Here is a 17,856-nt window from a genome sequence, read left to right as displayed (position 1 = left end):
AATAACTAGTAGCCAGCTTGTATTGCCAACGTTATGGAGTAAGGCGACGATTTTGGTATCTTTGAATCAATGCCAAAGAAGTTTCACTTCTGACACGTCACACGTGTGCTCGGCACACACCACTTTTTTGCGTGATACTAAATCTTCACTCCTTTTCCATTTTTTAAACTGTCATTTAATAATTTATATGGCAGTTGACTTAATCATGATTAATGTTTCCTCTGTTAGATTTATAATTCAACTAATTAACAAAACATAATATTTAGATAATATTAAATCAAACACTCTTTTAGTCGTATCTACGGTAGGTAGTAGTGAAGTCCCATGTCCCCAAAGGCTGCCCATGTAAGGGCTGCCCCTGCATGCATTATACATCTGTTTCACTGATCGATTTTCTTTAGGGACAAGTAGGTGATCAGCCTTCTGTCGAAGTAACTATTCTCTAATCTGTGCTTCTGTGTCCTAACTCCTACCAGACCAAGACATTTTTTTTTCTTCGTCTCCACCGGGAATCGAACCCAGGACCCCTCGGTGCTACGCTCACGCGTCAACCACTGTACTAAGGAGGCGGTCAGTAGGTACATCATTATACCAAAATTTCCTAATTATAATTGGCGAAGGTTGAATAGTAATGTAAATAATGAGTTTTAAAAGTCATTTCGATTATATTCTGCATCTTAATTACACTGTATGAACATTAAACACCTCACTTTTATTTTATCATAAAACTTGTAATTTTATTTCTATTTTTTATTTTATTGATGTGTATAATTAAAGTATTGATTGTAAACTACTCATACTAATAACTTCTGCATGCTTAACTTTTTTAGTACAAATAATTAAAATTTTACTATATTTCTGTTGCCCTGTATAAATCATATTATCACCTCCTACTGAGAAATCTACGGGCTATCAAATAAAATGTATATATTTTCACTTTTTACAATAAATTTAAGTTCAAAATTTCGTAACTTATGTGTAATCGAAGTTATTAATTAAAAGCAATTTAAATGCAAAAGGATCAGATGTATTATCACTACATAGTATAAAACAAAGTCGCTTTCTCTGTCCCTATGTCCCTTTGTATGCTTAAATCTTTAAAACTACGCAACGGATTTTGATGCGGTTTTTTTTAATAGATAATGTGATTCAAGAGGAAGGTTTTAGTATATAATTTATTTGGTTATAGACAAAGCGGGCGAAGCCGTGGGCGGTAAGCTAGTGTATAATAAAAAAAAAACTACAAATCATATTCATATTCCACCATATTTAATTGTATAAAAATTATACTTAACTGTAGTTTAGATTTATACTTTAGATCACATTAATACATTTAAGCACCATTAAAAATATATATATTTTAAATAAAGATAAAATTTTACATATAGTATGATATGCTAAAGAACTAGTTACATAAAAATAAAAATATATATAATAGTGTACTATAAAATAAAGACTTCAGAATAATACTTTAAAGAAAAAAATTATGAAAAAACATTTATATATATCATTTTTGGTTTTAGATTTTTGGATATAAACCTATAAGTTATAATTTATAATTGGACGCAATTCTATAAAAATATAAAGTATTTTTCTATGCAATAAAATAAGAAAAAATAACATTTATTTCCCGACCATACATTTGAATCAATTCTTTATTGTCACAACTTATACTTCTAGGTTTTTAAGCTATTGCATAGCTTCTATCGCGGGCCTTGAGCGCGGGGACCGAATCGAGAAATTCCGTAACGAAAAAACCTCACGCTCCCCCACTCCGACGGGCACGGAGGTGTGGCTTGAAGGCATAGCATGCAATAGCTTTACCGCGGCAGTCCCCGAGAGACACACGTCTTTTTTCTTAATTACATCATAACTTCCCTTGCATGAAGGGTTTTAAGTATTTTTGGAAGGTATTGTTAACAGGCTGAGCATTCAGAGGTGATTTTAAAGCTTCCTCCATGAGACGTTCGTAAACTCTTCCGTCGTATGCACCTAGAGTCGATTGTAACATCTGAAAAGTATAAATCATTTTGATATAGCAGAGAAAGCATTTTTTGTTTCAGCAAAAAAGTTTTGAAGCTCTTTCACCGTATTTGGGGGGTTCTTTTACATTACTCAAGAACAAAAAAAATGTTTCAGTAAGTCATGATATCGATAATATTTATTAACTAGGTAAATTAAAAGATATCTTTAAAGGAAAATTTTAGTAAGAAATACGTTACAGTACGACTCTATTATAACAAGTTCAGAAATAATAAAAAATGCTTACGAGTTTTAAGATTGCATTCATTATCCAAATTCCAATAAATAAAAAACAAATCAATCTAACATCCAATCCAAGCTCTAAATAAAAAACTCTTTAATTTTCGCGCTCTTTAAAAAAATTATATGCAAGTTTCAAAAACATCTAATTATCTATACTTACATCATCTCTAATATCGAAAGCGTCAACAAGGCCAACTGCGTTCGGTCGCAACTTTAACAGTATTTCTTCATACCACTCTGCTAGCTTTTTAATATCTGTATCCCCTATTGAAACACTCTGAAAGAAAAAAAAATGTACATTACAATTACAAAAATTATAGTTGTCTCTATTATATTTTCTTTGATTTCGTTCTCACTAGTGACATTGAATCATTATTTAGAAATTATAGATATTAAATCATTATTATTATCACTACCAGAAACCCATAGTTTTTGCAATTGGATACGAATAAAAAATTATTAATTTAGTCACAAAAACTTTTTAAAAAAAGATAAAATTCCATTTTTTTTTAGTTTTACAGGTAGTAAAAAAATACCTGTAGTAAATCTCCAATTTTCTCCAAAGCCCAATAAGCAGCATACAATTCGACCAACTGCTGCATAACTATCCTCAACTCTGGTGAAAGTGTCGGTGCCACTTTATTTATTTCCTCGTAAAATGTGGACAGGATAATAACTCGACAATGGGCCTGTGAAAGTTTCATAATTGATGTAGATATTCAAAAACGTTGTGTAAATAATATAAAAAGAAAACAGAGGTATTCTTTTTTTACGCTTAAATTGTGAAAAAAATTATATCTTATCTTATCATAAATCTCGTGTCACAATGTTTGTCCTCAATGGACTCCTAAACCACAATTCGCACACCATGTGCAGTTCGATCCAACTTGAGAGATAGGATAGTTTAAACATGTAGGTACCACGGGCGAAGCCGGAGCGGACCGCTAGTATGTATATATATACATCATATTATAAAATAAACTACATATACATATACATTTGGTTCAAAATCGGTTTAAGTTTATTAAGCCAAAAATTTAAACCGATTCTTAACCAGAAATTTTAATAAAAAAAAATTAAATCAACAAACCTCTGCAGCCGCTACCAACTGTATCGTTGTCATATTCCAAGCATCTTCAACTGGAATTCCAGAGGCAACTCGTTTCTGCATGTTCTCTACACTAGTCGATATTTTTCTGTAAAATTAATTATAATGAATTCATGAAATTCTTAAAAAAAATTATTAAAGCCGTAAATTTAGAAGACATAAACTTAAATGACACAGACGAATGAACGAAAAATAAAAATGTGCTACGTATGAAATCAACTTTTTTTTGTATTGAAAGATTCCTGTTTGTAACTCTTTTACGCAAAACCAACGAGTAGAATTAGTATGAAGAACAACTTATATTGGCAAAGACAGATTCTGATAAAAAGTAGGGCGAAAAATCAGTGCTCAACCAGGTAGCAACTTTTACTTATCGTGCACCGTGTAGTATGTGAAGCAAAGAAATTAAATTTGTGCAAATAAAACCGCGAAAGACAGCTAGTAAAAAATAAGATCTTACCGCATGGCGACAATTTGGAAACCCTTGATGATGCACTCCACTGAATTCTCCCATTTTTCATAAAACCCTCTCGCTCGTGTGGTCTTCAAATATTCTACGGTTGGCGTTAGTTTCACGCTATTTACACCTTGCCAAGTTTTCACTAAGAACCTGTAAGAAAAAGTAAACAATTTCTTTGAGTAATGTAAGTTTCGCTGTTTTGTGGCCTATTCTATTTAGTTATAGTTTTTCATTTATTTTCATTAAGTAGGTATTTAGATGAAAAATAAAACATTAGATTTCATCTCGAAATAAATTTAACCCATTGACCACCGAGCGGCCCGATCGGGCCGAGACACAATAGATTTTCTATTGTGTCTGTGATCCGAGGACTGACGGATTAATTGTTTCGCAATTTCATTCGTTCATATGTTCGTGCGTTCGTTCGTTCATTCATTCACTCACACACTCACTCACCACTCAGTCACTCACTTACCACTCAATCACTCACTCACCACTCAGTCACTCACTTACCAATCAGTCACTCACTCACCACTCAGTCACTCGCTCATTTCCTCTCTCACTCATTCACTCACCCACTCATTCACTCACCCACTCACTCACACTCACCGTGCGGTCTGCAGCAGCAACACCGTATTCTCGCCCTCATACGTACACGCTGCGGTCACTAAACCGTACGTGAGCGGCAAGTTGGAGGAGTGCATGTAGCCGTGGCCGCCGCACGCGAGCCGGCAGCGCTCTACGTACGCGGCTGTGTCTGCTGTACTAACGGCTTTGAGACAACACGCTAGTGCGTGCAGCTGAAAGAAATTATTCATTTAAATAATGGATGGAAAGTTATTGACGTGACAACGTCTTATAATTCGATAAAGCCGGCTGCACGCATGAAAAAACATGACTCATGCGGCGTTACCTCGCTCTGAGGCGTTCCATAGGCTTGAAGTGCAAGCGAGAGCGCGGAACGAGCGACAAAGAAGCACAATCGGACGTTGTCACGTTCAACTATCGTCAGTAAACCGACTTTACAGTCAACCAATTTTTTTTAGTTTGGTCAGTATTTTTTAAAGAAACACGCAGACAAATTGAATGCTGTAATTTCTAAACATCAGTAATTGTCGGGAATTTGAACATTGTGAGTAAGGTTTGTACATCTGGATTTGATAAATGGAATAAATTTAAAGTTAACTATTTACTATTGTAAATCGAAACACAAAAATATAATTTGCAAAAATAGGAATTTAAATATTCGTAACTATTTATTACTGACTGCAATAATACATTAAAAAATGTAATAATCATCGTTTGTGCAATATTAAAACAATACCAATCTACACTAATATTATAAATAGGAAAACTTTGTTTGTTTGTTTGTTTGATTGTAATGAATAGGCTCATAAACTACTGGACCGATTTTGATGAAATTTGGCACAGATAATCTTTAGACCCTGAGAAAGAACCTTTTATTGCGAAATATGTACCACGGGCGAAGCCGGGGCAGACCGCTAGTCACAAAATTATCACTTACTTCAGGCAACCTAACCAAGTTCCCGCCGCCAAGTTCTTCAGTGACTGCATAGAAAGTTTCCCATAATTTGTTTCCCGTGATTCTGAGAGCGTGACACGCAGCTATTGAGATGAATAACTTGTGTTGTTGTGTCACGTAATCCATGATCTGGCATTCGGGCTGCCTGTAAAATATTAACAATAGAATATTGAACTTTTAATTGAAAACAAAATTTCCAATTGCAAAAGTACAACATGCTTTGCACAGGATAAAGGTTCAATTTAAGATGGAGTTATCGTATAATATTATGTAAATCGATGTAAATTTCAGTTTACAGTTCTCCGAAGCGATAATTTTAAAAACATATAGGCGTATCTACATGCAGAAACATAAGTATCTTAATAATTCAGTAATTCTCTTAAATCATTCAGTAATTTTCCATAAACTGTGCATAAATAGTAAAAATTGCATATTCATTCATGACTCGAATAAAATTAATTTTTGTTATCGAAAACAAATAGAAAAGAATACGAACAAATAAACGAAAACTTACCCTTCTTTCAACTGGCATTGCCGTCTAACAGCCGAATATCTCACAGCAATAGTAGCAGCCTTTGACAAGTAGTTAACCATATCAAACACTATAACGACTCTAACGAACACCATTGCTCCATAATTCAATTTACTATTCTTCGATTTCACATACGTTCCATCTGCCAAAACTTGCACATGCTTCATGAGCATTTGATTCCTAGGTATCCTGACATTATCTAAACCTAGGAAGCCATTATTAACTGCGTTTAATCCTAGTTTAGCTCCGATGTCTCCGATTTTTATTCCAGGCAATGGTTCGTGAGTATCTTCGTCTCTCAATTGAACGATGAACGAATGTATCCCGTGACATTGGCCTTTGGTATATAGTTGTGCTACGACTATGCAGTAATTTGCTGTGTGACCCACTGCAATGATAAACGGTTCTTATGTTACATAATATATCCAAATAATATTATAAATAGGTAATTTTTTTCGTTTGCACTTTGCAGGCAGTGTGCATAGTAATTCAAATCGCTCAAGGAATGAAAAGGAAAATTAAGACAATTTCCGAATTCCGAAAAGATTTTCCGAATTTTATATTATCTTTTAATATTTATTTATATGAAAATATTCGCCACATAAAGGTCGTAAATTTAATTAAATATTATTCACAGTCAAATATTACTCTGTTTTGTTTTATACAAACCACATAAAAACATGTTATTTAGGGTAATTAGCATGCATTTGAATAAAGCAAAACTGAAATGATTAATTACAATGAAACTGCAAAGTTCATTATTTTAGCAATCATAGTTAAAACAATGGCAGATAAGGTCGTCATGCCACATGAACATGAAATAATGAACTTTTTATACTATATTTAATATAACAAAAAAAAATATTAAAAGCAGCGAGAAACTAGGAAACTACTAAACTAAACTAGAAAACTAGGAAAAACACACATAGATAACATTTTACACCCGATTATTACGAACGTTACGATTAGGGTTATAATTTAGTTACATTTACGGTATTGAACTAAATTTCCTAATAAGGTACTCATTTTCATATTTTAAAACAAACAATGACTATAAATATGAATAAATACTCACACCCTCCAGGCCACCATTTGTAAGAAGTAAGTGTGGGTGTGTTCAACACGAATTCTTGAGTATTTGGATCATAGGTCGCTGTGGTCTCCAATCCCCGGATGAATGTGCCATGTCCCAACTCGGTCTAAAAAGATAATAAAAGATTTTATGGCCCAACTCATTCTAAAAACTTTTTTTACTTATGGAAATTTTAAACTTTTTAATGGAATTTAGTTTTTACTGTGATTTATTTTTTATTATTTTGTTTTTTGTACGTAATTATCATAATATGAGACTAATTAACTCCAGTATAATAGATTATATAGATATCCATAATTATTACACTGATAAAAGGCAAACATACATAGCTTTTTATGCTATATCGATATTTTATCTCTGTAAGTCTTCTGCATCTACATCAATAAGAAAACTCCTGTTAAGTTATAATAAAACGGACATGTAATTTTAACTCACTTGAGCATAGCTCCCGACAATACTACAATTCCACGCTCTCGGCAGCCACTGAGCCTGCTGCTCCTCATTGCCTTGATTGAGAATGGCTGGCATGAACATAATATAATGTAAACCTAGAGGAGACCCATCGCGAGTTGTGGAAGATCCCAGTAATCCTGATACTACATCCCTGGAAAAGAGAATGCTTTAGATTAGAGAGAAGCATTTATACCACATAAATCGTCTTACTCCATGACGTGACGTTATTGCCATGACGCGAACTTGAAATTTACTACCAAGTACCAACGCGATTACAGTCGTTTCTTAAAAAAAGGGAAAGTTTAAAAAGTGCAAGGATAATAATTCTACAAACTTATTTTCCCAAATTTATCGTAGAGAAAGCTACTCATCTTTTGACGTTTTTTTTATAACTCAGGCCCCGGAAACACAGACACAATAGAAAATCTATTGTGTCGTGGACCGATCGGGCCGTTCGGGGCTCAATGGGTTAAGTGGAAACGAAGAGGAACCATAAAAAAAAATACTGTAATGATTCTGTCATTTATTGCAATTAAATTTTCTTTGTCAATGTTTTTTTAAAACCTAGTTACCCTAATTCCAATAGTATACGGATCTAAATACATTTTATATTTAAATTATACTGCACTTTACAGGTCATTGTACGAGCTGAAATTCTAAATATAGGTTACATACAAATGTTTATTGGCTCCAATGGAAAACATTCTATGAAATAAATGAAACGGTTTCGAATACAACTTGGATATTAATAATTATTACTGGTATTATATTATGTACATACTGAAATACATATTATTACAATGCATTAAGGTTAGCTGAAGTCTGCGATTTTACCCTTGTAATTCTCAGGAATATGGGTTTATCCAAACATAATCTAACTAGATATCTGTGACAAATTTTAACATCCCCCAAATCGGAAACTATAACAAAAATACATCATGAGTGGCCGAGTGTCAGGCAGGCAGGCGTTGCAGTTGCCCTGGGTTCGATCTCGCACCGTGATCGAATTTTTTTGATGATTTAAAATTTACAAAAAATACAAACAAACATAGTTAATTTGTGTACATATATAATTAACAATTTTAAATATACATCAAACACACACGTTGTTGTGCCTAAACAATCCTTGTTAATGACCTTTTAAACTTTAGCCAGTTAACTATGTGATGAATATATTACAATAATATAGTTAATAAAATAGCTAACTTATTTATTATACTAAGTATTATACATACATGGTGAAGTATTAGATGTGACAGAGCGCCAAGTCTGTATTTCATGATTTATCTGTGACCAAGTATTTGTTTTGTAACAAAGTACCTACCTGGGTTTGGGGTCAATGAACGACTAAGTAGCCAGGTAGGTAAGTAACAAATCTAGGCAAATACTTAAACCTTGATACTTAGAGCATTAAACCAACTAATGCTCTAAGCCAGGAGTTCCCAACCAGGGGGGCATGCCCCCCTTGGGGGGCGTAGTGGAATACCAGGGGGGGCGTAATCGGTACGATTAATTTTCGGAAATAGTACTTAAGCGCAATACACACTAAGCCCGCCGGGCCGCCGACGCAACCCGTTGGCCTGTATGAAAAGAATCAAATCAAAGACAAAAAGTTGCCGACATAATATTATATCGTCGGCCCGGCGGACTCAGTGTGTATTGCGCTCTACATATACAAAGGAGATTACCCAAGTGTCTATGGCACTTGGTATCGCAATCAAACTTATTGTGTCAAGATGAAATATAGCTCAATTTAAAGCTTGATGTTAGTACTTTTAGAAACGATTAAAGTTTTTATGTAAATAAGCCGCATTTCGCGACAATAAAAATAAAACAATAGTTTTATTCAACACTTCAAAAAAAATACTTTATCGAGTTTAAACTAACGATGAACGATAAGTTTTACATTTATTACATAGGTAATATTTTAATTTTCAAGACAAATGTGAAAAGTAAATCGTAATAAACATTATTTCAAAATAAAACAATGCGTCGAACACATTCATTTCAAATAGAAACTATGACATATGACGCAGGACGCTTGCAAGAGAGATAGATATATGTGTCTAAGTCTTAGAGTCTAAGCCTTGATATGCCAAGGCCCAAGACCATGCGGTACCCAATAAAATAACAACTTATAAGTATTATTATTATTTTTGAAGTGAAAACTTCTTTAGCGGCGTTGAGCACTTTTTCTGTAATGGGTATAAAATCTTAAACTCGCGTCAGGACACGTGACCTGATCGAAAAAGCGTAAGACGGATACCATTCCAAAACATGCTCAACGTTAATAATCAAGTTTTCACTTCTGCCGGCACTCCCGGAGTGCAACCCGCCTTTTTTTATAATATTTTGTCACAGACTGCGTAACTATGTTAATAAAAAATAAACAAACGTTTTTTATATTTATTTAATGATGAATGAATTTACCTTCCCACGAATAAAATATTATTCGTAGACTGTTATAAAAAATTACAATGGCGTTTCAATATTTTTGCGACACGTTTCTTTGGCCAATTTCGCAACGCATCTACGTCTTTTGACTAAAGTAATTATGAATATAATAAGCTACCTATATTATAATCACTAGAATACTTGTTACGTAAGAATAAAGATAAGAAAAATGATATAATCTCTATGAATAATGAATATTATGTTGTGATATTTTATTAATTGAAGAATATGCCTGATGCCTAAGAGCGGGGGCACACGATGCGTTGCGGCGGCGGTGCGGCGCCGGAGCGGTGTCGCTGCGTCGTCTTACATAGAAATATCTGTGGCATGTCACACGATGCGCTCCGGCGCCGCACCGGACTTGTAACCACCAAGACGAGGCGGGGAGGGGTGAATGCGGTGCGACGTCGGAGCGGCACCGCTCAGTTGTTTTGCGTCACAAGGAAGGACACGCTGTGCAACGCTGCTACGACGCCGCTGCGACAGAACAACGTTACGGCGCCGCACCACTCGTGTGCCCACTGACACGGTGAAATCTTTGCGGTGCGGCACCGCAACGCATCGTGTGCCCCCGCCCTAAGGCGCGGGTCAAACACAAGCGGCGCGGGCGCGGGCGTGCCATAAGCGCACCTCTTGAATCTGTTTTGCACCACGTCCTTCTTATACATTTTGTATGAAAGAATTTTGGACAGGCGTCGAGACGGCACGCCACGGTTGTGCCACGGTTGCGCCGCCTTTCCAAAATTATTTCATACAAAATGCCAATAGCGCACCCGATGCACGCCGGCAGCGCGCCCCCGGCGCGCCCGCGGCGCGCCGCGCCGCTTGTATATGTCCCGCGCCTAACGGGTGCAAAATTATCATAAATTTCTGCAATCACGCGGTCATTATTATTAAATAACTAGCTTATCATCGTTCATTTCGTTCAAGCGTTCATCATTCGATACTGGAAATAACATTAAATGAAAATAAATTTCATGAAAAGTTTCAATTGGTAAATCATTTATTCATTACGAACATATTTAAAATTATGAACAGTGTTGAATAATTAATAGAATTTATGTACATAATATTTCTTATATGGCTAGGACTAGTTATTATTTGCGTTCTCTTCGAAAAACTCCTCGTTACCTTACCAAATAAAATATCTATTATCTATAATAACCCTTATATAGTTAACGAATAAAGCACAATTTTACCTGTAGTTAGTTACCGACGTTTTCCCCTCTTCCTGCATTTTCCGCACCAGCCCAAAAAGTACGACAGAGTTTCTGACAGCATTCTCGTATTTTTCTTTGTGACTCAAATATTCCTCAGGTACGGGGGACAGTTCTGTGTTTCTACTTGTTAAAACGTCTTCTGTAATATGTAACAAATCTTTTATGATGACGTCCAAAAATATTACTCATAAACGCGAAAGATTGTAAGTATGTAACTAGGAATATTTGATACCTACTCTTTCTAGCGAAACAACTGAACAGATTTTAATGAAATCCATCTATGATCATGAATGCGAAAGTTTGTAAGAACGTATATGATGTATATTTGATACACTATTACGCAAAAATTACTGAACGGATTTTGATGATACTTGCCAGTGATGTAGCTCATATGCCAGAATAACAGATGCTATAGAAATACATGCTTTCATGTAGCTATAATACGTATATACTTTCGAATTAGTGAATATATTTTCCTGAACATTTCCTTAGTCTACGCAAAAGTTGTACTTGCTTAAACTTGTAATGCGAAAACTGGAAAACGTACTTGGAAAGCTGTCAAGACTAATCACTACATAGTATAAAGCAAAGTCGCTTTCCCTGTCCCTATGTCCCTATGTCCCTATGTCCCTTTGTACGCTTAAATCTTTGAAACTACGCAACGGATTTTGATGCGGTTTTTTTTAATAGATAGAGTGATTCAAGAGGAAGGTTTATATGTATAATAACATCCATTAAATAGTGGAGAAGTACTGTTATTTTTGAGGTTTCTAATGTGATGTCGTAAATTTTTACATTTTTTCCGCTTACATTGCAAACGCAGGCTGAACCCTACGAGTTTTATCAAAATAATGTACTAAGTATTAAACACATTGAAAAGGTCTTCAGAAAAGTCCGCGACGGTATATGTCTATCTCTTATGGATAACCCACAATAACTTTTTTTTGTCATTTACTTTTTACGACAAATAATGGCTAATTTTCGATGCGATTTTAACCAATACAGCATTAATCCTTAACCAATTAAATACCTTGAATACAATGTTCATTTAATATAGATCTATATGGCCTTTTACACCGTATGATTTAAGTGAATATTTTCGAAGATATTACAGATTTAAAAATTGCGGGACGTAGCGTTTGCGGCGGTACCGTCCGGCCGCCCGGCTATCTATTTTATACCCGTGCGAAGCCGGAGCGGGCCGCTATGTTTTTATATACTACGTTCACAGTTTTTCTGTAGTGTTTTTAGTATCAGCATTGCACCCGTGCGAAGCCGGGGCGGGTCGCTAGTACAGTATAAAGTATTAATCTTCTTATATATAAAAATGAATCGCAAAATGTGTTGGTAAGCGCATAACTCAAGAACGGCTGAACCGATTTCGATAATTCTTTTTTTATTATATTCCTTGAAGTACGAGGATGGTTTTTATGTAGAGAAAACGTAAATATGTACCACGGGCGAAGCCGGGGCGGACCGCTAGTCTATACATCTATACAAATATTATAAAGAGGAAAGGTTTGATTTTTTGTTTGTTTGTTTGTTTGTATGAATTGAATAGGCTCCGAAACTACTTGGCAGATTTGAAAAATTCTTTCACTGTTGGAAAGCTACATCATTTCTGAGTGACATAGGCTAGGTTTTATCCCGGAAATCCCACGGGAACGGGAACTATGCGGGTTTTTTTTTGAAAACGCGGGCGAAGCCGCAGGCGGAAAGCTAGTACTCAATAATTATACTCATCACTTCACTATCACTACATAGTTTAAAACAAAGTCGCTTTCTCTGTCCCTATGTCCCTATGTATGCTTAAATCTTTAAAACTACGCAATGGATTTTGATGCGGTTTTTTTAATAGATAGAGTGATTCAAGAGGAAGGTTTTAGTATACAATTTATTATGTTTTAGACAAAGCGGGCGAAGCCGCGGGCGGAAAGCTAGTAAGGGGCCATGCTCCGAAATGTATGTTTCTAAATCATGGTTTTTGGATAGAAATCATCATATTTAAAATCCTAAAAAAATATATAGCACAGATAAACGTTTGATCTAGTGACTTTTTTGGATAAAAACACAATATTAAACATTTGACTCGATCAAAAAAAAATCAGAAGTAACATCGATTTTAAAAGCATAATCAGTTTTATGAGAATTAGGGGAACGCTATGTTTATGAAAATTTGACATTTCATTTACTAATCAGGTTTTACAGGGAAATTTTTGGATAGATTTTTAATTTAGCCCTTATTTTTTTCTATATAAAATATAATACGTAAAATGCGACTCGCGCGCACCACGTCAGTGCAGCCAGAGTCCAGCCGGACGTTATCGAGGGAGGACCTGTGCTAGTTTTGCTCCCGACCACGTTGCAGTCGCCGCTCGCGTATTAGAACCGAGCGGCGAGTAAAACGGCGAGCATGTCACGGTATAAATAAATCAGTAGTTTGATTTTGTTAGTTATCCTAGGATTATTGTTGTAAATATAAATTAACTTCTTATTCTATACTATTAAACGAACAATATTTGCATATTAATATATTTGTTTGTAAATACTTGATACTACTACTACTACTACTACTACTTCTATCGATTTGAATAATAAAATAAAATTTGAAAAAGGAATGTTTCCTTTCAGAAAAATTTGCTATCTCCAGTATTTCTAGTACTTTCACCCAGGGCCCATCGAAAATTTCCACACTGTATATATACAAACAAATATATAAATATGCAAATATTGCTCGTTTAATGGTATAGGATAAGTAGTAAATTTATTTATCAACAACATTCCTACGATAGCAAATAAAATCGAACTACTGATTTATTTATACTGTGGCATAATCGCCCGCCTTCATAGGTCACCGGAGTTCATGCCGCGCCGGCTCCTGCGCAACGCGGGCGCGAGCCATCACAGTGCCTAAAATGCCTAAACTTTCAGTATAAAGGGCTCTTAATACTAAATGCGTTTGTTTTTCATTCCAAGCAAATTATGATTATCCTTGACACCGTATAATTTAAATAATGATAGAAGTTATCGCACAATAAAATCTCTAAATAAAAAACGCGCGAAATAGTCTAGCTAGTTTTATTATTATAACTAAAAAAATATAGATATGTATAAGCACATACTAAATTTATTATGTAGTTACTAGCTTTCCGCCCGCGGCTTCGCCCGCTTTGTCTAAAACATAATAAATTATATGCTTAAACCACAGACATAGATAGACTACGCAAGTACCGCGATCTGTATGAAAACCAAGCGTGTCATATTTTTTGTACTGACCTTGACGCGTTATGACGTCACGAGCGCTTTTTAGTGATGGTAATTTCATTTTACGCTAAATCGATTAGGACGCCACTCGCGCGGCGATTCTAGTATCGTCCTATCCCATCGAAGTAAATCGAAAGAAATCAGATCAAACTAGATCTATGTCTAAGAGGTAATTAAATAAATGAATCGTAATCGATTACTAAATCGATTCAAGACAGAAAAATGATAATTACCATAGACAGAGGAATGATAAAATAAATTTATAAACCTTTTAATATTCTAACAAGTAAACTAATGTGTTTTAGCTTTTTCTTACATATGCCCATTGAGTTACCGTGTACTACGTACTAGAGAGGCCATCGAAAGAAAGTAATGAAACTGTCAATCAATCAATCTTTATGTCCCGTTGCATCAATCCATTTTTCTTTTATGTTCGGGTTACTTGGAAAACTGAAAAAACAAACATAGTCTAAGCAATAAGGAGTTTTGACAAAAAAAATCTATGCCTTTTTTTCTGAAAAATTGCTCCTTCAAATTATCATTTTTCTGTTCGATTATAAAATCGATTAGAATCGAGAACTGTTGCATCAAATGAACATCACTAACCACAAAATTGGACAGAAAAATGAGAACAGAAAAATGAGAAGACGCTATACATTGCTTGTTATCATACGACTCGATCTTTACCGTGCCAAGTAAAAGCCGCAATGTATTCCGAATCATTTCGTATGATTTGGTATCCGTGTTTGTCACGATCGTTTTCCACAGATATTCTTTATTTGATTTTAAAATAAATAGTGCATATTCTGATTAGAAAATTACTTACCGGTGGAAGGAAACATCTCTGCTAACTCGGCCACTCACAGCTGTGGAGTTTCTACAGTTTATAACGGCGTAATTCGGCATTTTACTTTATTCAGCTTCACGTCTTTCCTTGGCGAACTGCAAGCGCGGACTGAGTGTAGGCCAGCGTCAAGTAAGTTTCATAATCTTAGTTTGGACACGGGAAGTACATACACTCGCTTAGTCTATCTTGATACATGTCCGTGGCTTAAACCTTCCTCTTGAATCACTGTATCTATTAAAAAAACCGCATCAAAATCCGTTGCGTCAATTTAAGCATACATAGCGACATAGGGACAGAGAAAGCAACTTTGTTTTATACTATGTAGTGATTCACACTATATTATATTTTTTCAATCATAAACGTGCGCAATTTTATCACCCTTATGAACTAAACCAGCGGAAATATTATTGTTAATTTATTTAAACAATATTGGAATGTTTCCTTTAAACACTTTATTTTTTTTATTTTTAAGTAGATAGGTACATACTGTCACTCCAGGTGCCATTACAAAAATCTCACCCTGCATAGTTTTGTAGTACCTAGTAGGATATTGTTAGATTTATTTATTTTATTTATTTACCCATTGTTGTATATGGATTATTCTTAGTTTACAGGTAATTAGGTACTACATATGGGTGCAGACATGCATGATCCATTTTCAAACTCGCTAAATGGTTTTTGATGTAAAAATAGAATTGATTTTCCAAAATACGAAAGGTGAAAGTACATAATATGGATGTAGCCTGTTATAGGTCTAATATTTATTGAAATTCCCAAAAATTAATCATTCCCCTGGAAATAAAATCAATTTTTTTTCTAAATATTTAGGGTTCATATTCCACCTTATATTTAAAACCTTAGGTTCATAAATAAAGACATTTATTGATAGGACCTACATATCTTTAATTAACTTCATATTATTAAATAAACATTTGACTTTGAGCACGGTTTTCGAATTGGCGACAAGACAGAAATTAATTGTTATTACCTTATATGTACGTAAGTAAGTTCATAGTTACTTACATTTTTTGTGTGAAGTCGGCGTAAAGTCGGCGAATATTTTTTGTGAGAAACTTTTTAAAGAGTAAAATTTCCATTAATAACGCCGAATTAACTTACGGATTAGAATTAAGTATAATTTAAAGAAATAATATCTAAATAATCACAACTTGATGATCAAGCCTAACGACGGATTTTTTTTTTAATTTGAAAACAAACCAAGAGGAAAAAACCGACTCTATATGCTTAGTTTAGAAGTTGTTTTCTGTTGTTGCTTTTAACCTCGCATCAATACTTTTAGGGGAGTAAGTAACTGTTCCAATACATATAGGTAGGTACATAATACAAATGCAATATCTATTAGACAGATTTTTCTCAATTTACAAATTCTATTATAATTTATAGGTGTATAGGTATCTAGTTATTATATTTATGAATATGTTATTTTACATTTGAAATTTAACATTTTCTTTTTAGGCATAAGTAGGTATGTAACCAAACAAGAAAAAAAAGAGCAAAACTTTCTTTAAATTATTATTCATTTATATCAATTTATTTACAAACATACATATCTATAAAACATTGGTGATTGGACGCATAACAACAAAAGTAGAGCATCTCTAATCTATAGGTACCTATCTCTGATTTTTTTTTTATTATTTACCTCGCTCCTTCCGCTCAGCTGTTTTATCTGTCCCACCGTCAATGAAAGTTGTCAATTCTGCAACATTGAATGTGCATTTATTCCGTTCCCGTTGTAAATCCGGATTCACTTTTGCCATTGTGGCACACGCACTCCGTTCTTGTTCTAGATCACAACTGAACATATTACTTGCTCTGTGCAACTGAACGATAATACAAGTTTGACGTACGCCGAGCGTGAATTGATGTTGCGTGGATGTTGCTCATCGGGTCAGCGACAATCAGCTGAAGTATGTGACTGGTTTATGTAGCCCACTTGTAGGATGGTTTATTTGAGCAGGGTTTTACATGTTAATAAAGCTAGGCTTTAACTCTAAATCCGAATTTATATTACGAAACAAGTGTTATACATAGAAAAATTTTATATGTAGCACTTCTGAAACTTATTTCTTTAAAATAGAAAGTAGTGGTGAAATACAATATAGTTTTACATTGTGGTTCCGTCAGCTTATAAATTTAATTTGCAATGTAAATTTTTTTCGTTCATTTATGAATAGAATATATTGTCTAGAAAGAAACGACCCTGGTAGATTCGGAATAAGTAAAACGTATTTGCAGATAAAAATCCTGATTATCACTGACTCCTGCGCGACAAAAATAGCAAAAATTGCGCATGACACTAAACTTTCACTATTGTTATGAAATTATTAATTAATGCTTGCGACAATCACGCATATACTCAGTTGCTAAACCTTAAAAAATAATAAATATTATTAAGCTGAAGAGTTTTGTTTGTTTGAACGCGATAATCTCAGGAACTACTTGTCCGATTTGAATTATTTCTATGTTGGATAGCCCATTTATCGAGGGAGGCTATATTAATAGGCTACTAGCTTACCGCCCGCGGCTTCGCCCGCTTTGTCTAAAACCTAATAAATTATATACTAAAACCTTCCTCTTGAATCAATCTATCTAT

The 17,856-nt window shown here is 34.5% G+C and overlaps 1 protein-coding gene across 2 annotated transcripts; it reads right to left on the bottom strand.

Moving 5' to 3' along the window:
* Positions 1-1,831: 1,831 nt before the first annotated feature.
* LOC149487499 (acyl-coenzyme A oxidase 1-like) lies at positions 1,832-17,057 on the bottom strand. 2 transcript variants are annotated; one of them, XM_089696115.1, is made up of 12 exons: positions 16,903-17,057; positions 11,108-11,267; positions 7,437-7,605; positions 6,984-7,107; positions 5,891-6,296; positions 5,359-5,521; positions 4,443-4,633; positions 3,834-3,983; positions 3,356-3,461; positions 2,802-2,954; positions 2,426-2,542; positions 1,832-2,011 (listed from the first exon to the last, which is right to left on the bottom strand). In XM_089696115.1, exons 1-12 carry the CDS (start codon positions 17,018-17,020, stop codon positions 1,868-1,870), a joined length of 2,001 nt encoding a protein of 666 aa, XP_089552241.1. In that variant the 5' UTR covers positions 17,021-17,057; the 3' UTR covers positions 1,832-1,867. The 2 variants fall into 2 exon arrangements, with proteins under 2 accessions (XP_089552241.1, XP_089552242.1); XM_089696116.1 differs by lacking the exon at positions 11,108-11,267 and having other exon boundaries at positions 16,903-17,038.
* Between the last annotated feature and the right edge of the window lie 799 nt (positions 17,058-17,856).

Source organism: Colias philodice, chromosome 6 (assembly GCF_061535455.1).
Source record: "Colias philodice isolate Cphi_HAF_F1 chromosome 6, ilColPhil1 Martin Lab GWU primary, whole genome shotgun sequence".
Taxonomy (NCBI): domain Eukaryota; kingdom Metazoa; phylum Arthropoda; class Insecta; order Lepidoptera; family Pieridae; genus Colias; species Colias philodice.
This window is presented reverse-complemented; position numbering and strand designations above follow the sequence as displayed.